At 38.0% G+C, this 20461-nt stretch overlaps 1 protein-coding gene across 3 annotated transcripts in view; it reads right to left on the reverse strand.

The window, feature by feature from the left end:
• Positions 1-20461, reverse strand: part of ATP10D (ATPase phospholipid transporting 10D (putative)) — a 74948-nt gene that overhangs the window by 35968 nt on the left and 18519 nt on the right. For all 3 annotated transcript variants that reach the window (XM_080682738.1, XM_080682737.1, XM_080682739.1), the window contains exons 2-10: positions 16966-17292; positions 14105-14299; positions 11873-12077; positions 9572-9657; positions 6765-6871; positions 6356-6487; positions 5864-5991; positions 5494-5746; positions 1333-1571 (exon numbers count right to left, since the gene is read on the reverse strand). In XM_080682738.1, the coding sequence (XP_080538864.1) occupies positions 1333-1571; positions 5494-5746; positions 5864-5991; positions 6356-6487; positions 6765-6871; positions 9572-9657; positions 11873-12077; positions 14105-14299; positions 16966-17255 (1635 nt within the window). In that variant the 5' untranslated portion in view covers positions 17256-17292. The remainder of the gene's footprint in view (positions 1-1332; positions 1572-5493; positions 5747-5863; positions 5992-6355; positions 6488-6764; positions 6872-9571; positions 9658-11872; positions 12078-14104; positions 14300-16965; positions 17293-20461) is intronic.

Here is a 20461-nt window from a genome sequence, read left to right on the forward strand (position 1 = left end):
TTCTCACTCGATGTTTAGTCAACCCAGGGATGCTTGAGAAACTTGTTGCATGATCTTTATCAAGGCCTATGATTAAACCCCCAGCTAGTGGCTGTCAGACTCAGGGCTGGACTAATACTCCCAGAGGCATCATTCTCAGAATGTTAATACATATTAAGCAAACAAAACAAAACCCCAAACCAAACAAAGAGTTCCATACTGAAATACGTTGAAAAAAGAAGTTTAAATTAAACAGGTTTCTTTACTGCAGCACTTTTCAGAGGGCTTACTGGGGACTGGGAATCTCCAACAAGAGCCTGGTATGAACAGGATTCTCAAATTTCATATTTCAGAGATGTCTGATCTATGGAACACATCTGGGATTGAGTGAGAGATCTTAGAAGCTAATGATTTCATTGTACCAATGAACTCTACATTGACTAATAACTGGCTTCAGAACATAGAGATTACTGCATTCTGAAGTCCATCTCAGACTAATGAAAAGTTTGCAACTTCCGTCTTTGTAACAAATGCTATTGATGTAAGTCAATCCAAATACCTCATTTGGGGAATCTGACGACTGTATGGCTGAGAGCCTGCGCTGTAACCATAATAAAAGGGGTATTAGAGCTGGCCAAAGCTGGGCTCTGGTCAGCAAAGTTGTGTTTACAAAAAGTACTGTCAAAATAAATGTGAGAGCCCTGGCCAGTGCTTCTCAGGAGTGAGAGCATCAGTCTGGGCACCAAGGGGTCATAGGTTTGATTCTCAGTCAAGGGTACGTACCTGGGTTGCAGGTTCCATCCTTGCCCTACGGGAGGCAACCAATCAATGTGTCTTTCTCACACTGATGTTTCCCTGTCTCTCTCTTTCTTTTTCTCTTTCTCTCCCTCCCCCTCCCTTCCACTCTCTCTAAAAATCAATGGAAAAAATATCCCTGAGTGAGCATTAACAACAAATAAAAATAAATAAGCTCTTGGAGGGTACCAATGATTTAGACATACTAACCTGTGTACAAGATAACTCTGGTTAGCTTTCCTGAGAGTGAGCTACGGTCCTTACAGAAGGCAGCCTTCTTCAAGCTCAGACATGATTGGCCCTAATCAGAAATATTCCTATTTTTCCCCAGAAATGATATATTATCTCTCAACACTGAAGTTATCCCCAAAATTAGGAGTCTGTGATATTGTTTGTTTATACTTTTAATTATATGTATGGCACTCACACTAAATTGCAATTATGTGGTCTCTTCTCAGGTTGAAAAGACAACGGTGTTTGGCTCTATTATAATTATGAGGAGGTTCTGGCATTATTCATTATTGATGGATAAGAGGCAAACCATGCATTCACACTTACGATGGGGCTACTGAAAGCAGCTTGTCTGGAATGAGGCATTTCGCTAGCTCCTTCTCCACTTCCTAGAGCAGAACAGCTCCCAGCAAGATGATTTGAGGATTTACTTCGCAAAGGCCCATTATGAACCATCCTGCAGTTGGGGGCCCTCGGTTTCGCCATATTGCCAAGGGAGCCACTGGGAGTGTCTGCAAGATCCTCATCTTCAGAGACAGTTTCCTGATAGGACTCTAACCTCTTGGCTGAGGGGTAAAAAAATCACACTGCATCATTACCTGAGAAGAACCACTTGCAAGTTGAATATGTCAGGCATTTACTTAAAACAGCTATTTCGTACCATCTCCTCCCTTTTAAAACCTGGTCTCCAACCGCCCCTCCCCCAATACCCTTAGCTAATGAACTTACCTCATGGAGAAAAGGAGAAGCATTCAGATGGGAACTCTCTTCTTTTCCCATCATTGAATCAACCAGCCTACCTGCATCTGTACCCAAACTCTCTGTCTTCCTACTATGGATAAAGATTCAAACGCCAAACCCTCCACTCAAGCTCTCCATCCAACCCTCTGGCCTTTTCAAGGACTTCACCCTTAGAGTTCTCCCCTCTTTCACCTACACCAATCTCTCCTCAACTAATCTCATGGCTTTCTGTCCCTGTCTCTCCACTGACACTGCTCTTGTCAAGGTCAATTATGAGCTTCCTGTCACCAAATCCAATGATCGCATCTGCCTGTATTTTATTTGAACTCTTAGCAATGTCCAACAGAGCTGACTATTTTCTCCTCGACATGGCTCTTCTTGTTTCTCTGACACCATGCGTACCTATTTTTCCTCCTACTTCAATGGCTGTTCCTTCTTAGTTTCTCCTGCTGTCTTCTCTCCTCCCCAAGCCTCAAACATTGGGTTGCTGTAGAAGCTCCCTCCCTTCTCTACCGATAACTCTTTCTTGGTAATGTCATCTGGTCCCATCTTTGAAATAGCATCTCTTTGCATATGACCTCCAAACCTATACCTTCAACTCTGACTTCTAATTGGAATCCAATTCTTCATGTGATGCTTCCAGTTGGGAGTCTAGAAGGTTCTTCAGCAGATGTCTGTATGGCTCCCTCCATTACTTTCCTCAAGTTTCTTAGGTCCCCTTGTCAATGAAGATTTCCCAGATCTAACCACACTACTTACTATAAATCTTATCCCAGCACTTACCATTGTCTATACACTATACTAGTATATCTCATTTGCTTATATTTTTAATATAAACTCTGAAAGAGCAGATCATTTTACCTGCTTTTGATATCTCCGGAGCCCAAAGCAGTGGTTGATAGATACTCAATAAATATTTGTTGAATAAGTAAATGATAGATAACTTAAATTTGACATGTGAAAATAGAACTCTCCTATTCTTCTCCCTCAGACTTACTCTTTCTCTGTCTTCCCATCTTTGTAAATGGTACCTAACTATATACTAGTTACGTATGCCAAAAATCTAGGATTCTCCCTGATTCTTCTCTTCTTCCCCAGCCCCACTTGTCATAGCATCACCAAGAGCTGTCCATTGTTCATCCAAAATACATCCCAAATATCTTGACTTCTCTCCATCTCTATTACCCTAGTCCAAGCCATCATCATCTCTCAACTGGACTAGTGCAATAGCCTCATAACTGGTCTCCTTGCCCTTCAGCAACCCATTCCTCACACAGTAGCTAGAGTGGTCTTCCTAAAAGATAAAGCAAATCGGATCACTCCCTGCACAAAACTCTCCAGTGGCTTCACAGTTCACTCAGAGTAAAATCTGAATCCCTTTTCTTGGCTTATGTAACTCGGAATGACCTGCCCTCCACTGACCTCTCCAGCTTTCTTGCCTCTCCTTCCACACTTTCACTAAAACCCAGCTTCACTGGCCTTTCTTTTACTTTGAAAACTGGCAAGCTCATTTCAGCCTGAGGGCTAGACTAGCTGCTCCCTGATTGTAAGACTTTTGTCCCTGAACTTCAAGATCATGTAATTTAGATCTAGGCTCTAATGTCTCCACTGAGAGAGGCCTTGTCCAGTCATTCAATCCAAAGTAGGCTTCCAACCATTCTATATCATATCACCTCATTTTAATTCTTTGCAAAGCACTTTTTGCTATTTAATATTTTTCTTCATTTAAAAATTAATTTCTTTGTGACTATTTTCTCTAGTAGAAGCCCCATGAGAACAGGGGCCTTATCTGTCTTGTTTATGATTATGTCCAGTGTCTTGAATGCACAGTAAATAATCAACAAATATATGTGCTTGTTAGATTGCTAGTTGTCTGTATGCTGCTTAGTCCGTGGACCAGATTTCTAAGTTGCAAGGTTTTAAAACACAAAATGGTCTTGTCAGATGTATTTCGTTCAATTACATATGTGTAAGGGGTTATTTCCAAGCGGCAAAATTCTTTATGGTAATATCTCCTAGCCAACACTTTTGCTAGAAAACCCTGAAGAATTAACTTGTTTTCATTTCAGTAAAAATAATATGTCTCAGAATTAATAATACATCTCCCCAGAATTAAGTTCTTTGGAGAACTGGCCTCTACCGTCACCCCCTTCAGCATTCAGTGTGTGTGTGTGTGTGTGTGTGTGTGTGTGTGTGTGTGTGGTGTGTATACATGGACTAATTCTTAAGCCATTGCAAAGAAAGAGACCAGAAATTCTAGATGTATATGGTCAAGTAGATTTCAGTCTGGTGAGAGACCCAAAGAGACTCTTGACCCACAGAAACCATGAGATTGTATAGTTGTGTTGTTTTAAGCCACTAAGTTTGTGGGAATTAGTTATGCAGCAATAGAAAACCAATACACTGATAAATCATGAACCAGGAAAACACTTGCTACGTGTAGAAGAAAGATACAATATTAGGGTTGATAACCAAATTATTTAACACCTAGTTTAATCCCACTGCACAAAGATGGACGCCGGCCACAGACCACGTAGACTGGGGCATCAGCACTGACAACGGATAAAACCCTCCTACAGATGACTAAGAATGAAAAAACAAAAACCTCTTGTAATAGGAAAAGGACATGAAATTCAAATGCCCAATTGACATATGAAAAGTTAAGCATCTCATTGCTAATTACAAACTAAGACAATTTTTGTCTACAACAAAAATCACACAGACTAAAAGGAATAGCTCTTCTCATTATGGTTGGGCATGAGAAACAGGCATTTTCTTTCAACTCACTAGTATTTATCATAATTTTTAATCTTATTTGTCTATTTCCTTGATCTAAATTCTAGGTTACATGAAATCATAGGCTAATGCTACATATTAGGAATTCACAAAACATCTGTTGAATGAATAAGTGATGTTAATTGAAAGTACTGTTATAATAGCAAACGGAGCTTGACCACAAATAGTGCAATACTATGCACTTAATGTTATGAAATGATTTGCAAAAAGGTCCAAGAGATACTGTTGAATAAAATAAGCAAATTGCAGAACAATATCATAACACATTCTAACGCACAAAAGGGAAAATGTGTAAACATATATGTTCACATATAGAGGAATATGCGTAAAGAAATGGCTAGTTACATATTCATCAAATTGTCAATGGTGGTTAACCTTTAGAAAGTAGGGCTTTTAATTTGTTATGAACACTTCTCAGAATTACCTTCATAGGCGCACATACTGCTTTTATATATAAAATTAAAGTTCAATTCTTTAAGGAAAACTTGTAATTTATGTATTTACTTCCTTAGTGTCAGAAGTTCAGCTCATCTTGTTTACTCTTAAACTAGGTGTTCTTAACCAAGAATCAATGAATACCAACCAGCTGAATGTCAGAATTAAGGGGAGCCTGTAATCCCTTTGAAAATGTTTTCAAAATACTTTTTAGGGATATGGTTTCTACTCTTATTAGATTCTCAAAAGCATTTATAATGCAATAGCATTGTCACATCTCCAACCTCAACTTTCTACCTCTATTGGTAATTCACTTTCCTTTAAAAGAAACCATGGCAGCAGACTCCTTGACTTTGACCTACTACCTTCTGAATGGATGACAATTAAGCTTAATGCCCATTTGGATGACTTAACTACCCAATGCTTAAATATGGCACTTCTATGCTAGAGTTATCAAACCATTAAGTGGGTGCAAAGTGATCAATGTTAAGGTTATCATAGACACCCAACACTCACCATTTTCTTCATGACAATAATCAAAGCCTGCCACACTACATCTTCGAAAAACCATCTTATTCTCAGTGAGGGTTCCTGTCTTATCAGAAAAGAGGTACTGAATCTGTCCAAGATCCTCCGTGATGTTCAGGGCTCGGCACTGGATAGTAGAATCCATTTTCTCATTGTAGAAATCCACATCACTTTGAATAAAATATATTTGTCCAAGCTTCACAACTTCAATGGAAACATAGAGAGAAATGGGAATCAAGACCTAAAAAGAACCAAACAATTTAAAAAATGTTAAAGGGGGGGGAAGGTTGAATAACCGAATACAGCTGAGTAAGTGGCAAAGATCTTAAAATTCTATGATAAGCTCGACAGAAATTACCTGTAACAAAATGATCATGGTCCAAAACATGTAGAATCCTGCCAACACTGGTGATATGACATGCCCATCAGGCTCAGGGATATGAAAAAGGGGTATGTTTTCATATCTACTCAACCAGATTCCATGACCTTTCAAAAAAATATACAGATATCAAATGGATACTACATATATAGTAAGCAAATATAGAACTTCATTTCTAAAAAAAAATCAGGGATGAAGTATTTACTTTGTTGAACACCAATGATTTGTTTTTTAAACAAATTCAAATTCAAATTCAGAATTCTACACATTCTCTTGTCTCTACTGTGGCATGTATAACTAACATTCATACTTTTCAGGCCAAAGAATGAGATTAGGATTTAAGGGGGGAAAATTGCTGGCAAATAAAACCTTCCTTACAGAAGTCAGATATTCATAATCTTTTTAAAGTAAAACACTTTTAAGTGAATATCTTGCCAAAAAGATGTCTGCAAATAATGAAATGTTACCTACCCAATGCGCCAGTTAAACACATTATAACCAAAAGCAGAACACACCAGAGGACATCTGTGTTTGCTCTTCTTTCCAATTTGCTGCGCTTATACCTGGGACCACTGTTGTTCAGCATTGCTTTGGTTTCATGGCCTGTGTCAGTTAACACAACATGTCAGAGAATGTGCATATTAAAGCCAGGCAGCAAGTACATATTTTAAAATCTCTCTGGCAGATAATTTCATTAAAAGTAGTTGCATAATAAATATTGTTAATTTAGTTTGCCTTTGTAATCCATTTAGAAAAACAGAGACCAATGATTAAGCTCATCAAGACAAAATTTCCTTTCTGCCTCTGAAGACTACATTCCGAGTGAATGGAAAATATTAACTTGCAGGAAAGCACAAAGGAGACAGTGGTGGGAACCAACCTGCATAAACCACAATGCCCACAACAGCCTCTGTGTTTCTAATGGTGCATCCTCTCAGCAGTAGATTTTCTTTCCCAAGACCCACGCGTTCTTTGTTGGAATGTTCTCTATAAGAAAGACAGCATAGAGGCTCATTTTTAAATGGCAAAAGTGGGGATGTAAAAATAAAAATCATGGTTTTGAGTTTTCTTGATTAGAGTACTAAGTTAGGCAGTTCCCAGGAAAGCTTTCAAAGCTCGGGCCCATTTCTTTTGTTATTTCAGTGTTACCTGCTTCGGCTGGGGAAAAGATGTAACAGTTTCTAAATACCATTGTTTTCTAGTATTCAGATTACACAGTGGGTATAGGTTTAATTTTCTAGGAAACTTCCAAACTGTTTTACAAAGTAATTGTATCATTTGACATTCCTACTAGCGGTATGAGTGTTCCCATCCCTCTATAACCTCACCTACATTTGGTATAGTTGTTCTTTGTAATTTTAACATTGGTGCTCTATGGTTTTAACTTACATCTTTTCACACAAATATTTGTCATCCATATATCTTCTTTGCTGAAGTGTCCGTTCAAATTTTTTGAGCACTTTAAAAATTGTAGTGTTTGTATTCTTATTACTGAGTTTTAAGAAGTCTTTATATATTTTTAATGTAAATCCTATATCATATATACATTGAAAATATTTTCTTCCGGTCTGTGACTTATATTTTCAATCACTTAATAGTGGCATTTGAAGAGAAAAAGTTTTTAAATTTGATAAAGTTCTTTTATTTTTTGCTTTTGTGGATTATACTTTGTGTTGTAGCTAAGAAATACTTGCTTAACCCAAGGTACTGAAGATTAACCCTATGTTTTCTTCTAGGAGTTTTATAATTTTAGGTTTACATTTAAGGATAGGACCCCCCCCCTTTTTTTTTTAGTAATGTTTTTAATGGTGAGAAGTCTGGATTGTAATTTATTTTTTTAAATACAGATATTCAATTGCTACAGCATCATCTATTAAAAAAAACGAACCTTTCTTTACTAAATTGCTTTTGCATCTTTATCAAATACCATGTGTCCATAAATGTCTGTGTTACTTTCCGAACTTCGTAATATTTTCCATTGATCTATTGGTCAATTTTTATGCCAAAAGGACACAGCTTGATTATTGTACCTTTCTAATAAGTCTTAAAATCTGATGGTGTTAGCTCTCCAACTTTCTTCTTTTTCAAAGTTGTTTTAGTTAATATAGGTAAGTTGCATCTCCATATAAATGTTTAGAATAAACGTGTTAATGTCTAAAAAAAACCTGCTGGAATTTTTATTGGGGTTACACAAAATCTATACAATTTGGGGCAAACTGACATGAAAACATTGAGTCAATGCATGAATAACATACATCTCTACTTTAAATTTAGGTCTTTAATTTCTCTCAACAGTGCTCAATAATCTCCACTGTTCGGCCTTTTGCATCTCTTGTCCAATTTATCCTTAAGTATTTTATTTTTCTTGATGCTATTGTACATTATATTTTTAAAACTCCATATCTATTTGCTCACTGCTAGTATACAGAAATACAATTGAGTTTTTTATATTATATTGCTTTTGTTTCCTACAACATTGTTCAATCCATTTATTATTTCATGTAGCTTTTTTATAGATTTTTATCAGCTTTTCTACAAAGACCATCACACCATCTGTAAATAAAAGTTTTACTTCTTTATTATTTTATGTCTTTTATTTCCCCCTTTTTTTTTTTTTGCCTGACTGCACTAGCTAAAATCTCCAGTTCTAGTTTGAAAAAAAATTGTTAAGTAAGTATCTATGTCTTGTTCCTGATCTTAGGGAAAGAGCGTTTAGTCTATTACCATTAAGTATGATGCTATCTATAAGTTTTTCATAAGTGCCCTATTTCCAGTTTGCAAGAACAAAAGTTAAATTTTGTCAAATACTTTTTCTACATCTATGAAATGACACTTTTCTACATCTATGAAATGATCACCGGGATTTCCCTTTTTAATTTGTTAAGAAACCTGGTCATGATGTGTATTATCCTTTTTATATATTGTTGGATTTGACTTGCTATAATTTTGTTAGAAATTTTGCATATATGGTTCATGAGGGATAGTGATATTTCTTTAAATGTCTTTGAATGATTTTGGTATCTGGGTAATGGTATAAGGATAATTCTGGTCTCAGAAAATGAGTTGGGAACTCTTCTCTACCATTTTCTCACAAGATTACCCCTAAGAAGTAGGTCAAATTGTCTCCTTTTAAAAATAAAGAAACTAAATGAGTAAATAAGTTGGCTCAGAGCATAAAGCACTTAAGTGGCATAAGCCAGGCATGAAATTAGGCAAGACCCCAAATTCTAGCTGCTCATGCAAAAGGGATGTGGATACCACAAGAAGCCTCCAGAACAAACACTGTCGTCATTCTTCTTCTTGATGTGTTTCCAAGTCATTGGCTAACTCTTGCCAACCAGACTGTCCATATGCTCCTCTAATTGCAGGACACCGTCCTATCATTCACTTACGCTGTCAGTTCTGTCCAAACACCTCCTTCCAAATGACTAGAATGTCTTGGGCTTAATGTGGAGCTTATAAGACATTCTTACACCACTGAGATTCTAGGAATAGCTTAAGAACAAGGTTTTGTTGTTATTTTAAAAATATACATAGATAAATATTACCAAATTTATAAGTTGTCTAAACATATTGACCATTAGTGATTTAACTTGGATATAAGTACATAAAGTTTTATCTCAAGTTAAATATAATTGCAACACACAATTCCACTCACACCACAAAGGTAAGCCATGTAACACTCACAGGAAGCCTCGGAATCTGTTGAGGTCATTGTTTGGACTTTCACATTCTATCCTACAGGAGAATTTCTCAGGATCAACTTCAGAGTCCTAAAATATATATTTATACACATATTTTTAAATCATAAAACAAGAAGATTTAAGTGTTTATCCCTTCACCATTTCTTAAGGTAAAACTAAGGCTTCCTTGCCACAAAGTTTATATTATAAATTTCCAAATGAAGAAAAGTATAGGCATAGTTATGAATTAAGAAATTGGATCCGAATGGTCCTAGAGCATTAGTAGACATAGGCAGGCAATAGGAATGTCCAAATCACGTACTAGAATCTATGCAGGACTCTACAGAAGAGAGCTTCTACTCATATAGTAAACACTTATCTAGAAGGCACTGAAAAGATGAAAACATTGTTGTTGTTCTTAGACCATATAGATATTTTCTGATGGTAAATGTATATGTGAAGACTTTGAGCACATATGCATTTGATCCCAGAATATTTTATTTAAAAGTTAAAAAATGAGAGCTAGACATCAATATCTTACAAAATACTCTAATGGAGAAAACAGTAATTTTAGAATGTTTTATAAAACCAATGGGTAAATAAGCAAAGTGTCTTTATAGACATAGGTATGGATTCACTATGAACAATCCAAGCCAACCCTATCTCATTTTTTTATTTTTATGAGGCTTTATGGCTAACAAAAAATGCTATTGATACAGCTCGTGAAATATTAACATACATAGAAAATGTGAGTTATGATCATATAATTGGATCTGCTAATAATATTGTGGAGTTCTTTTGATGTACTGGAATCTGTATTATGCACTTTAAATATATTAATTAACCATTTGTACGCCATAAGTGTCTATAGACACAAGCGGCGGACCTTTTTCAATTAAATTCAAAACATCGTAGCAGTTAACTGGTTAGTATCTTTTTCCTAGCCCCATGTGGTACTACAATTAGGTCTAATTAATAGATGAAGAGAGTGAGACACAAAGAGGATCAGTAATTTGCTAAAGGTCTCAAAACAAGAAAAAAATTAGAACCAGGATTACAATCGAGGTCATGGGATGTCAGAGTGCTCACCCTTAATTCACCCTTAACTGAATCCAAAGTGTGCTGATTAATTAACCAGCATTTCCCTCAAAGTAGATATTTAGTGGTATGTAATAAATTTCCAAGTTGTACAAGACTTTTACAAATGTCTCAGGTAGAGGAATGCTTACAGAAGTGACAATGACAATAAACTCGGCAGCCTATCAATCACAGAGGGTCTAAATACATAGGTTGAAAGATGGGCCCGATCTGACATCAGGGGTTGAAATTTACTAAAGATAAGGGTATTTATTCTTTGGCTCACATATTTTCTGGCTTACAAGTATAAGATGAAGAAAATCTGACCCAATAGTGGTTCATTGAAAAGAAGACCATTACATTTTAAAATACTTCATCTCAAGTGCTTCTAGAGAAAGGGAAGGAAAGCTGCTATTTAGGCATTTTGTACAATGCTTTTACATACAGTATACTACTTCACTTGAGTCTCACAGCAATGCTTTGAAGGAGACATCATTTCCATTTTAAGACAAAGAAACTGATGCATCAAGTATGTCCGTGAGTTGCTCGAAGTCACGCAGTAATTAAATAGCAGAGTTGGAACTCATTCAAACTCATGCTAATGAATATAACTTCCAAGTTCCTGATTCCCTTACCATAGCCGGTGAAGGGTCTAGGAGCTCTGTGGTATGAGAAGCTATGAAAGTCTTAAAAGGCCTTGGTATATAAGTAATTATAGATTTTTAGAAACAATGATCTATTTATGTCTCCAGCTTCAATAGCATAAAGTCTAAGCTTAAGAAATATAAATTAGAAGGTGATTATTTCTATTACAAAATAATTTCCCAAATTGCAAAATAATTCTTTTTAAATTAAATTTATTGGGGTGACATTGGTCAATAAAATTATATGGATTTCAAGTATACAAGTCTATTGTACATTATCTGTATATTGCATTGTTTGCCCACCACCCAACGTCAAAATAATTCTGTTAGGTGCCTTTAATTCAGTTGCAAAAAATTTATGATTGCCCAACTGAAAGGCTTGAACTCCTAAGTCATTACATCCTATTATCTACAAAATATAGCGTACTTCCACTGATATCGGAGCTGTATTAAGCCTTCTGGGATTGTATTTTTTAATGGTAAAAATAAAATTTTAAGTCTCTTTATCTACACATGTGAAAGTAAGCTTAGTCATTTTCTAAAAAGAAAATGTTAATGTCACCAACTGCCAACAAGTTATTTACCTGCTCTGCATATCCCCGAACCACCTGCCTCTGTTTTAAATTGCTCTCTCCATCAAGCCCAGAAGTCTCAATATGACAGATCCCATCTGGATCCGTGGAAAAGAGTAAGACCATATCTGCAGGAATGACCTCGTTACAGGAAAGGCGAATAAAGTCCCCAACAGTAACATCTTTCCAGCAGCAATCAAGGTATTTTTTCTCTTTCCTAAAATTGGAAAAATAAAGTTTAAATAGAATATCTAGCTAAAAACATATACAATAGTTTTTTAAAACTTCATTGTATAATTTAAAGCATGTTTAAAGTATTAGAGTGAATTTTAATCCATTAAATGCTAAAAGGGAAGCCACAGAATTATAAAACCCAAATTCCACAACTTACATAACCTGAAAATTTAGTTATTAGCTGCTAAAACACATTTTTCATCTCCTTTTTTTTCCTGTGAGATTTTGAACCATTAAGTTATCTGAGTATAAATCTGGAATAAAATTAAAATTACTATTTGATGGGTTTATTTGTACATGAAGTGATTTCTGCATCTACCCTGTGGTCAAGGTGTCAAGGATCCAGAAGTGCACAGGACACAACATCTGCTCTCAGAGAGCTTCCAAGTGGCAGAAAGGAAGGGTAATTAAATACAAAAGAAATGAAATAAATACCTAGATACAACATTAAAAAAATCATTATACCACCATATTAACAGCTCTATTTATCTATATATATTTATACTAAGTGTCCTTCCCACTGTCCGACCAGTTGCTATGATGCGCACTGACCACCAGGGGGCAGATGCTTAACACAGGAGCTGCCATGACGGTCACTGGCCATTTACAGAGAAATGGCACTGCAGACCTGGTGCCCACAAAGCAACACTTGGCTTCCCCCAAGTGGGACACAGGCCCTGCCACCACCCCAGAGTGACAGCCCACCAAATCACAGCCAATGCTGCCGAGACCCCATGGCCAGCCCAGAAACAATCGCTGTGGGTGCTGGGTAATGACATCACGTAGCAACGCCTGGTTTCCTCTCCCTAGCGACTAGCCTCCTTGAAGTTTCTTCAGCCCAGGAACACAACTTGCTTTATAGCAAGGTGGAAACATTTACACTTTAACCAAATGTCTATGAAGCATTTTCCCATGCATCTCATTTGATTCTCACAGAAGTCCTAGAGTAGGTAGATAGGAGACTTGATGGGATCCTATTTTCATTAGCCGGAAAACAGAGATTTAGAAAGCTCAGAAAGTTGACCAGACTGAAAAGAAGAAATGGTGGACCTTGAAAATGACTTCAGGTTTTCTCACTGTGCAGACTATAGGCAAAACTGCTGCAGTTAAATAGTTTACCCTTTGTTCTCCCTGCATGATCTATAATAATAATCTGCTTTGTGTTGATATTTACTACTGTGTTGCTGACTATTACCTGAAAGAGAAGTTGGCATGCTTCGCTGGGCTAGAAAAAGTTTAACTAAATCAGGAAGCTGGTCTAATTAAGCAAGTTTATTTTATACCTATAAAAGGCTAAGTTGACTCACACATTCATGATACATATAAAGCTCTTGCTGGCGCCAATCACACGCATGTGTTTCCATCTGTCATTGTCAATCGTGAATTTGATTGACACTTCTATTATAGAGAAAGGGCGAATAGCGATATTAAAATATTTCTTCTAATTAATTTCCTTTCAATGTGCACAAATTCGTGCACTGGGCCACTAGTCATTTAATAAAAATACTGGTTAACACAGTCCTAAACTATTGCTGCAGTGGCAAGGTTTTATTAGCCTCTTTTGTGCACCCAAAGAACATTTTCCTCCATTTTACAGAATCCCTTTTCTCCAGACAGCTCTTGTCTTCTCCTTTTCATATTCCATCTTGTTCTCCATATCCATTCATATTTTTCATACCCCACCCTCTTCTAATCCCAAACTGTATCATTTAGAATTAAAACCTATCTGCTTGCTTTCCTTCTGATGGTTTTAAGTTTTATTCTTTCAGTTCCACTTATAGTTATAGAGGCTTGTGTCCTGGGTTGACAACATCTCATACACTTTTGTTTTCCTATGACACATGAATTAAAGTCACTGTAGGTCTTTAAAACATATTAGTTAAAAATATCATCACCACCACTACCACCACAAAAAAGGTCCTGGTCACACCTAAGGGGGAAAAACATAACAATCTGCAAGTTTCTAAATGATGCATGTGTATTCCCCAGGACAGCTCCTGTTACACTTACCTACTGTAAACTTTGGTTAATAAGTTGTTGATCTGCTTGTCAATTTTGTATTTTCGGTAATCTTCCAAGCCATCTTTAATTGCGATAATTGTAAGGACCACCACCAGAGGCAGCATTGTAATCTCCTTTTGGAAGGCCTCTACCAAAGGCACCCAGTTCAGGACGACTAGAAACAGGAAATATAAATTGGCGGCTCTGCAAAGAAACACACACAAGGAGATGTAAACAAATCACATAAACACCTCAAGCAAAAGAGGTGAAAAAACCTCAGGGTGTTTTCTTATAAGTGTTTATTAGCTGATTTCAGATGATACAGAATAAAGAACTAGCAAAATCTAAAAAACCTGAACCAACAATTTATTACTCCTGTAAACATCTAGCTCAAGGCATACTTTAATAAATGAGAGGTAGTATTTATTAAATATGTAACAGTAAATATTGGAGTGTGACAGTCTTGAGTCGTGTGACACATGATCTTATCTAATAAAGAGGGAATATGTAAATTGACTGTCATGCCATCACAAAGATGGCAGCGCCCATGGCCACAAGATGGCGGTGCCCAGTCCTTTCAGCCCTGCCAGGGGGCTGGCAGGTGCACAGTGTGGCTGGACCCGCCCTCAGCCCCCCAGCCGCCCAGGGCTGGCCCAAGGCGCAGGCAAGACTCGAATGGTGGCTGCCCAGCCACCCAGGGTGGGCCCAAGGTGCAGGCAAGCCTCAAATGGCGGCTGCCCAGCTGCCCAGAGCCACCCAAGGCTCAGGTAACCAGGGCCGGCCAAGGCTTGCGCTGCCGGCAGTGGCAGCAGCAGAGGTGTGATGGGGATGTCGCCTTCCCCTGATCGCCGGGTCGCCTGCCGCCCCTGAGGGCTCCCAGACTGTGAGAGGGGGCAGGCCGGGCTGAGGGACACCCCCCTCCAGTGCATGAATTTTCATGCAGCAGGCCTCTAGTATAAAGCATAATAGGAAATACTATTTTCTCTTCAAAAGTTCAAAAACTGAGAGGAAATTCAGTGTTATGGGTTATAAAAATAACTTTTTAAATGATGCAACCGTCTACCCTTCAGAAGTTAATTTGTATGGCCAAACATTACAATCAAACAAGGCTCAAAATTGGTAGAAAAGCCTGAGAGGTTTTTCCCCCCTTGAGACCAACTTCTTATTTCTGCTTTGATGCTATTCAGAACCACTTTTTCAGGAACTTCCTCCATTCCTCTATTTTATATATTTAAAAACTCCTCCACTGGCCCGCAAAGTAAATTCAAGTGACCCTGTACCTTAAAAGAAACAAACAAAATCTCAATGCTGCATAGCCCCTTGAATTTTCACCACATATTTTTTCTGTTAAACTTTTCAAAATAATCTACACACATTTCTCCTTCCTAACCTCCAACTCCTTTTACTTTGAAAAATTTCTTCCTTAACACCTTTCGCTACTTATGTGGACTGCACCCAAATCTCCATCACTGGCCCTGAATTCTTCAAGGTTCAGGGTCGAATTCCACAAAGTGCAGTAGAGTGCAAGCCCCATAAAAGGCAGAAACACCCATAGCATTTAAAGTGATTAACAAATTCACATGTATACTTTATTTTATTATTTTTTTAAAATATACTTTTATTGATTTTAGAGAGAGAGGAAAGGAGAAGGAGAGAGACAGGGAAACACTGATGAGAGAGAAACATCAATCAGCATGCACTGAACTGGGGATCAAGCTTGCAACCTAGGCATGTGCCCCAACCGAAACTGAACTGGTGACCTCTTGGTGTATGGGATGATGCTCACCAACTGAGCCACACCGGCCGGGCCACACGTATACTTTAAACCCGTCCACTCTTCAATAAGTGCATGTGGAACACATACAGAGAGAATAATGGGAATGAATATTGAATGTTGAGAATCTCTGTACTCCCATTAGCATCTCAAACTCAACATTTACAAAAACAAAATAATCTTCCAGCCAAGCTTCTTTTTTATTTCTGCCTTTAATTTTTCTGTTAATCCTTTTGGACATCTCAGCTCAACATGGTCACACCATCTTTTTCCTTTATTCTCCATATCTAATCCATAGTATCTGCAACAGATTATCTTTCTTTTCATTCCCACACTGATCTAAGTTCAGGTCTCCCTTACAACTCACCAGGGCATACACAGTATCTTCTTGAATGTTCTCTCTGCCTTCAGTTTGCCTTTCATTGTGTTAGTCTGAACGGATGACTTCCCAGGCCTCAAGAAAATCTTCTGTGCTACTGCTTGGCACACCCCTTCCTGCAGCTGATGTGCTGTGCTGACACCTCTGCCTTGCATATCTCTCCATCCCCCATAATTCAGTTCAAATGCCACTTCCCCTTCTACTGCCATAGCGATCAGCATTCTTTCTCTTTCTGAGGCTTCCATCCCACTAGGCAGCCCTTTTTAACACTCTTCACATCCACTATCTCTTTCCACTGTTTGTATACACATCTTGCTTCACTTGCCAAATGACCAAATCCATGGGAAAGGGGCCCCATGTAAACTTGCATTTCCTTCAGTGCCTAACTTCATACGAGAGAGCCAATAAATAGATACTAAACTGGATTTTATTGTTTCACCTAAGGACTGGCTAAACCACAATGTCCAACCTAGTTTCCTGATCCATACTAAGAGGATAACAATGTCTTCTCTGGTCAGGAGAAAGCATGTTGTCAACTGCAACGTGCTAAGTGAATGTAAGTGGACATCATTCCACAACAGACCCTACCAGAATCGTCAAAGACCACGTCACAAGTCTTAGCCTAAGTAACATACAATGTTATGAACTTGAAAAATCTTTCATATCACCTAGAATGATAAAAACAATCAAAGTTATTTTTCCCAAAACTAAAAGTACCTGTGAAACTGTTCAAATAAATTTCTTGGCACAAAATTCAGAAGCGTGTACTTTGTCGTTCGTATTCGGTTATTCACGTAGGTTCCAGAGAACTTTTCATACTCTTCCTTGAAGGGCTGGAGGTGGGGAACAACAACTCGGTGCCTTCCTGCCAGTCTGGGGGTCTGAGAGGACTTGCTCCCGCAGGCAAGCAGCGAGGAATAGCTGTACGGCCTCTCATCCTCGTTCCTGTTTGGGCCACCCATCAGCTGCTGCCAGTGGTATCTGGCCCATTGAACAGGCTCAGTCATGTCCAAAATGCGGTGAGATCCAGGTTGGGTAGGTGATCTGGCAAAACAAACAAGAACCCACTAAAACACTCCTCATAAGCTTCTGGAAAGTCTCAAAGAATAGTAAAGACAGTAAAGCTAAAATTTTTTCTGTACCAAATAAATATATGACCCAATGGTTCAAGGTATAAATGAGAAAGTAAAACCAGTATTGGCAACTCTATTTTAACCAAAAGTCTTTATTAAATAAAGGATACTCCTTCTCATGGGCTGATCTTCTGATCACCTAAGTAACAGGAGGCAGCATCTAGAATGCCATGCCATAATTAAAGCAAATAATTTAGGCCAAATGCACACAAGTCTCTTAATTTATCCAATCATGAGTTTTCTCTTCTTTGAATTGAGAATGCCACACATGTCAGAAAACATTGTGAGGATTAAATGAATACCTTGTAAAGCACCCAGCATAAAGCTTGATAAAGAGTAAGCCCTTTCTATGAAGATTACAAAAATGGCCACAAGTCTTTCCTTCCCTCATGCACACCCCTTCACCCAGCAAGCAGGGGAGTCTCTCTACTCATTGAATCTGGACTTGGCCACGTGCTTTGTTTTGGCTAATGAAACACCAGTGAACATGACATGAGCAGAGGCTTCAAATGTGCTTGCTCAGGGGACTCCCACTGCTCTTGAGAACCCTGTGGCCACTACTATGTGCTAAGCCCAAGCTAGTCTACTAGATGTGAGTGCACATGACCCACTTACCACCACTGCTCCTGTCAATATGTGGGTGAGGCCACTGACCACCAACTGGCCACTAGCACGAGTGTGCCCAGATGACACAATCTAGAACAGAGGTCAACCATCTCAACAGAGCTCAACCCAACAAATTGTCAATAAAAGTTACATCACCAAGTTTAGGGTGTTTTGTAAAAAAACAAAATCTAACTCATATATATATACACACACACACACTATGTATATATACTAGAGGCCTGGTGCATGAAATTCTCGCAGTCCGAGAGTCCTCGGGGGATGTCTGACTGATGGCTTAGGCCCACTCCCTGTAGGAACACACTGACCACCAGGGGGCAGCTCCTGCATTGAGCGTCTGCCCTCTGGTGGTCAGTGCACATCATAGTGACCGGTCATTAGTCGTTTGGCCGATTTGCATATTAGCCTTTTATTATATAGGATATTTTTATTGATTTCAGAGAGGAAGGGAGAGGGGGAGAAAGACAGAAACATCAACAATGAGAGAGAATCATTGATTAGCTGCCTCCTGCACGCCCTCCCACTGGGGATCAAAATCTAACTTTTATACAATCTCTTCCTTATTTCCAAGTTTTTCTTATTTTCCAAGAATTCAGCCCTGCCTGGAATGTAAACTCATTAATTGGGGGTAGGAGGAGGAAGTTAGCTTTATTAAGAGTACATTATATCCCAAGCACTTTGCAAAGAACTTTATATGCATCATCTTACTTAATATTAACACCAATCTGATAGCATAGCTATTATTTCTATTTTGCAAAAGAGGAAACAGGCTTACAGAAGTAAAGTAACTTGTTGAAATTCATATGGTTAGAAGGCTGATTCAAACCAAATCTTTCTAACTCAACAGTTTCTGCTTTTAACTGTCCATGTGCCTCATTTATCTTCACATGCAGAGCAGCTGGCACTTAGTAGATGCCCAATGAAAGTTCCTTGGGTAGCTAATGAGCATGTCAGCAAATGAGCAATGTGTGGAGGGCAGGGTCTGGAGGCCTTGGTTTCTATCCTTGCTCTATCAGTCCCATTGCATGTACTTATCATCTTGGATTGGAGCCCACCTCTGGAGACTCTTATTTAGTAAATCTGTGGGCACGTCCTGATCAAATGAACTGTTAACAAAACTCCCCAGACAAATCTGACTCAGATGGCCTACGACTGCATCTAGAGAAAATTGAGGTTATGGGCTAGAAACTACACTAGGCTAGAAATACAGACATGATTCAGGCCTACATCCCCTTTTGCAGGAGCTCAGGGTCTAGGCGAGGTGACAGGCGTGTACATACATAAACGCAACCCGAGGTGTAGAACAGTATTCAAGGCAGTGAGGTAGTTTGGGCAAATTATTGAAGCGTGCTTTCTTCCTAAACTACATTCTAAGTTTAAAACATGTCTACTGATTCTTCTCTCTAAAGTGTTGTATTAATCAGGAATTAATAGTTTCCCACTAAGGACATGAAAATTATATCCAGGTTTCAAGGATCTGAAATCATAAGTCATTACCTAGCAGCAATAGAAGACTTGGCCCAATTATATTCTAGTAGTTAGTGAATCCATGTTTTTAACAATTCATTCTTGTTAACACACTTGTTTAAGATACTTCCATCTTTAAGCAATCCAAGAGATTAATTAGATAGAATTACTTCATCACTGAATTTATAGACAAGTTGAATTACAAATAGTAATTTTCTAAAATCCCATCAGATCTTTAAAAGTTATGATATAAAGCAAAACATTAAAAAAATAAATAAGAGCAGAAAGTTACTTTTAATGGGAAAAATATAATAGCTTCCAAATGTGTATATTTGGATATTGGACCCACAATACAGAATGGGCAAAAGTAGGTTTGCCCCACACTGTACATAGCCTCTATTATTTGTGAGAGAAAATATCCTTAAAGTCAGTCTTACCAGTTTTATACTCGTATCAAAAACAAGAAAAAAAATAGTTCTATCTTATCAAATTCTGTCCTTTGCAATTTGCTCTCTAAAATATTTGTTCAGAGAGAGCTGAAACAATAAACACTGACTGGCCAAAACAATTCTCAGTATCTTTTCAACATAATGTTTTTAAAGTGTTCCTCTGAAGTGATTTGAAAAGCCTGTTTTTTTCACTTCAGTTTAAAAAAATAAAATAGCTTCTTCACCTAGATTAGTGGATATTTGGTCCTGCCCAAAACATCCATGGAGACATTTGGTCCAGGCCAACGGTCCTTGAAATTTGGTCTCATCAGAAATATCTAGAAGCATATTTGGTCCAGGCCAAATGGTCCTTGATATTTGATCCTGTCCAAAATGTCCACACTTAGAAGACATCCCTGGGTTCAAATTGCTCATACCATTATTTCTACTTTTGGTTTACAGAATTGATACATACAAAATACTATCACGGATCAAGGACCTTTTGACATGGACCAAATGCCTCTGTGGGTGTTTTGGACAAGACCAAATGTCCTATAAGGC

Source organism: Plecotus auritus, assembly GCF_963455305.1.
Source record: "Plecotus auritus genome assembly, chromosome: 1".
Taxonomy (NCBI): domain Eukaryota; kingdom Metazoa; phylum Chordata; class Mammalia; order Chiroptera; family Vespertilionidae; genus Plecotus; species Plecotus auritus.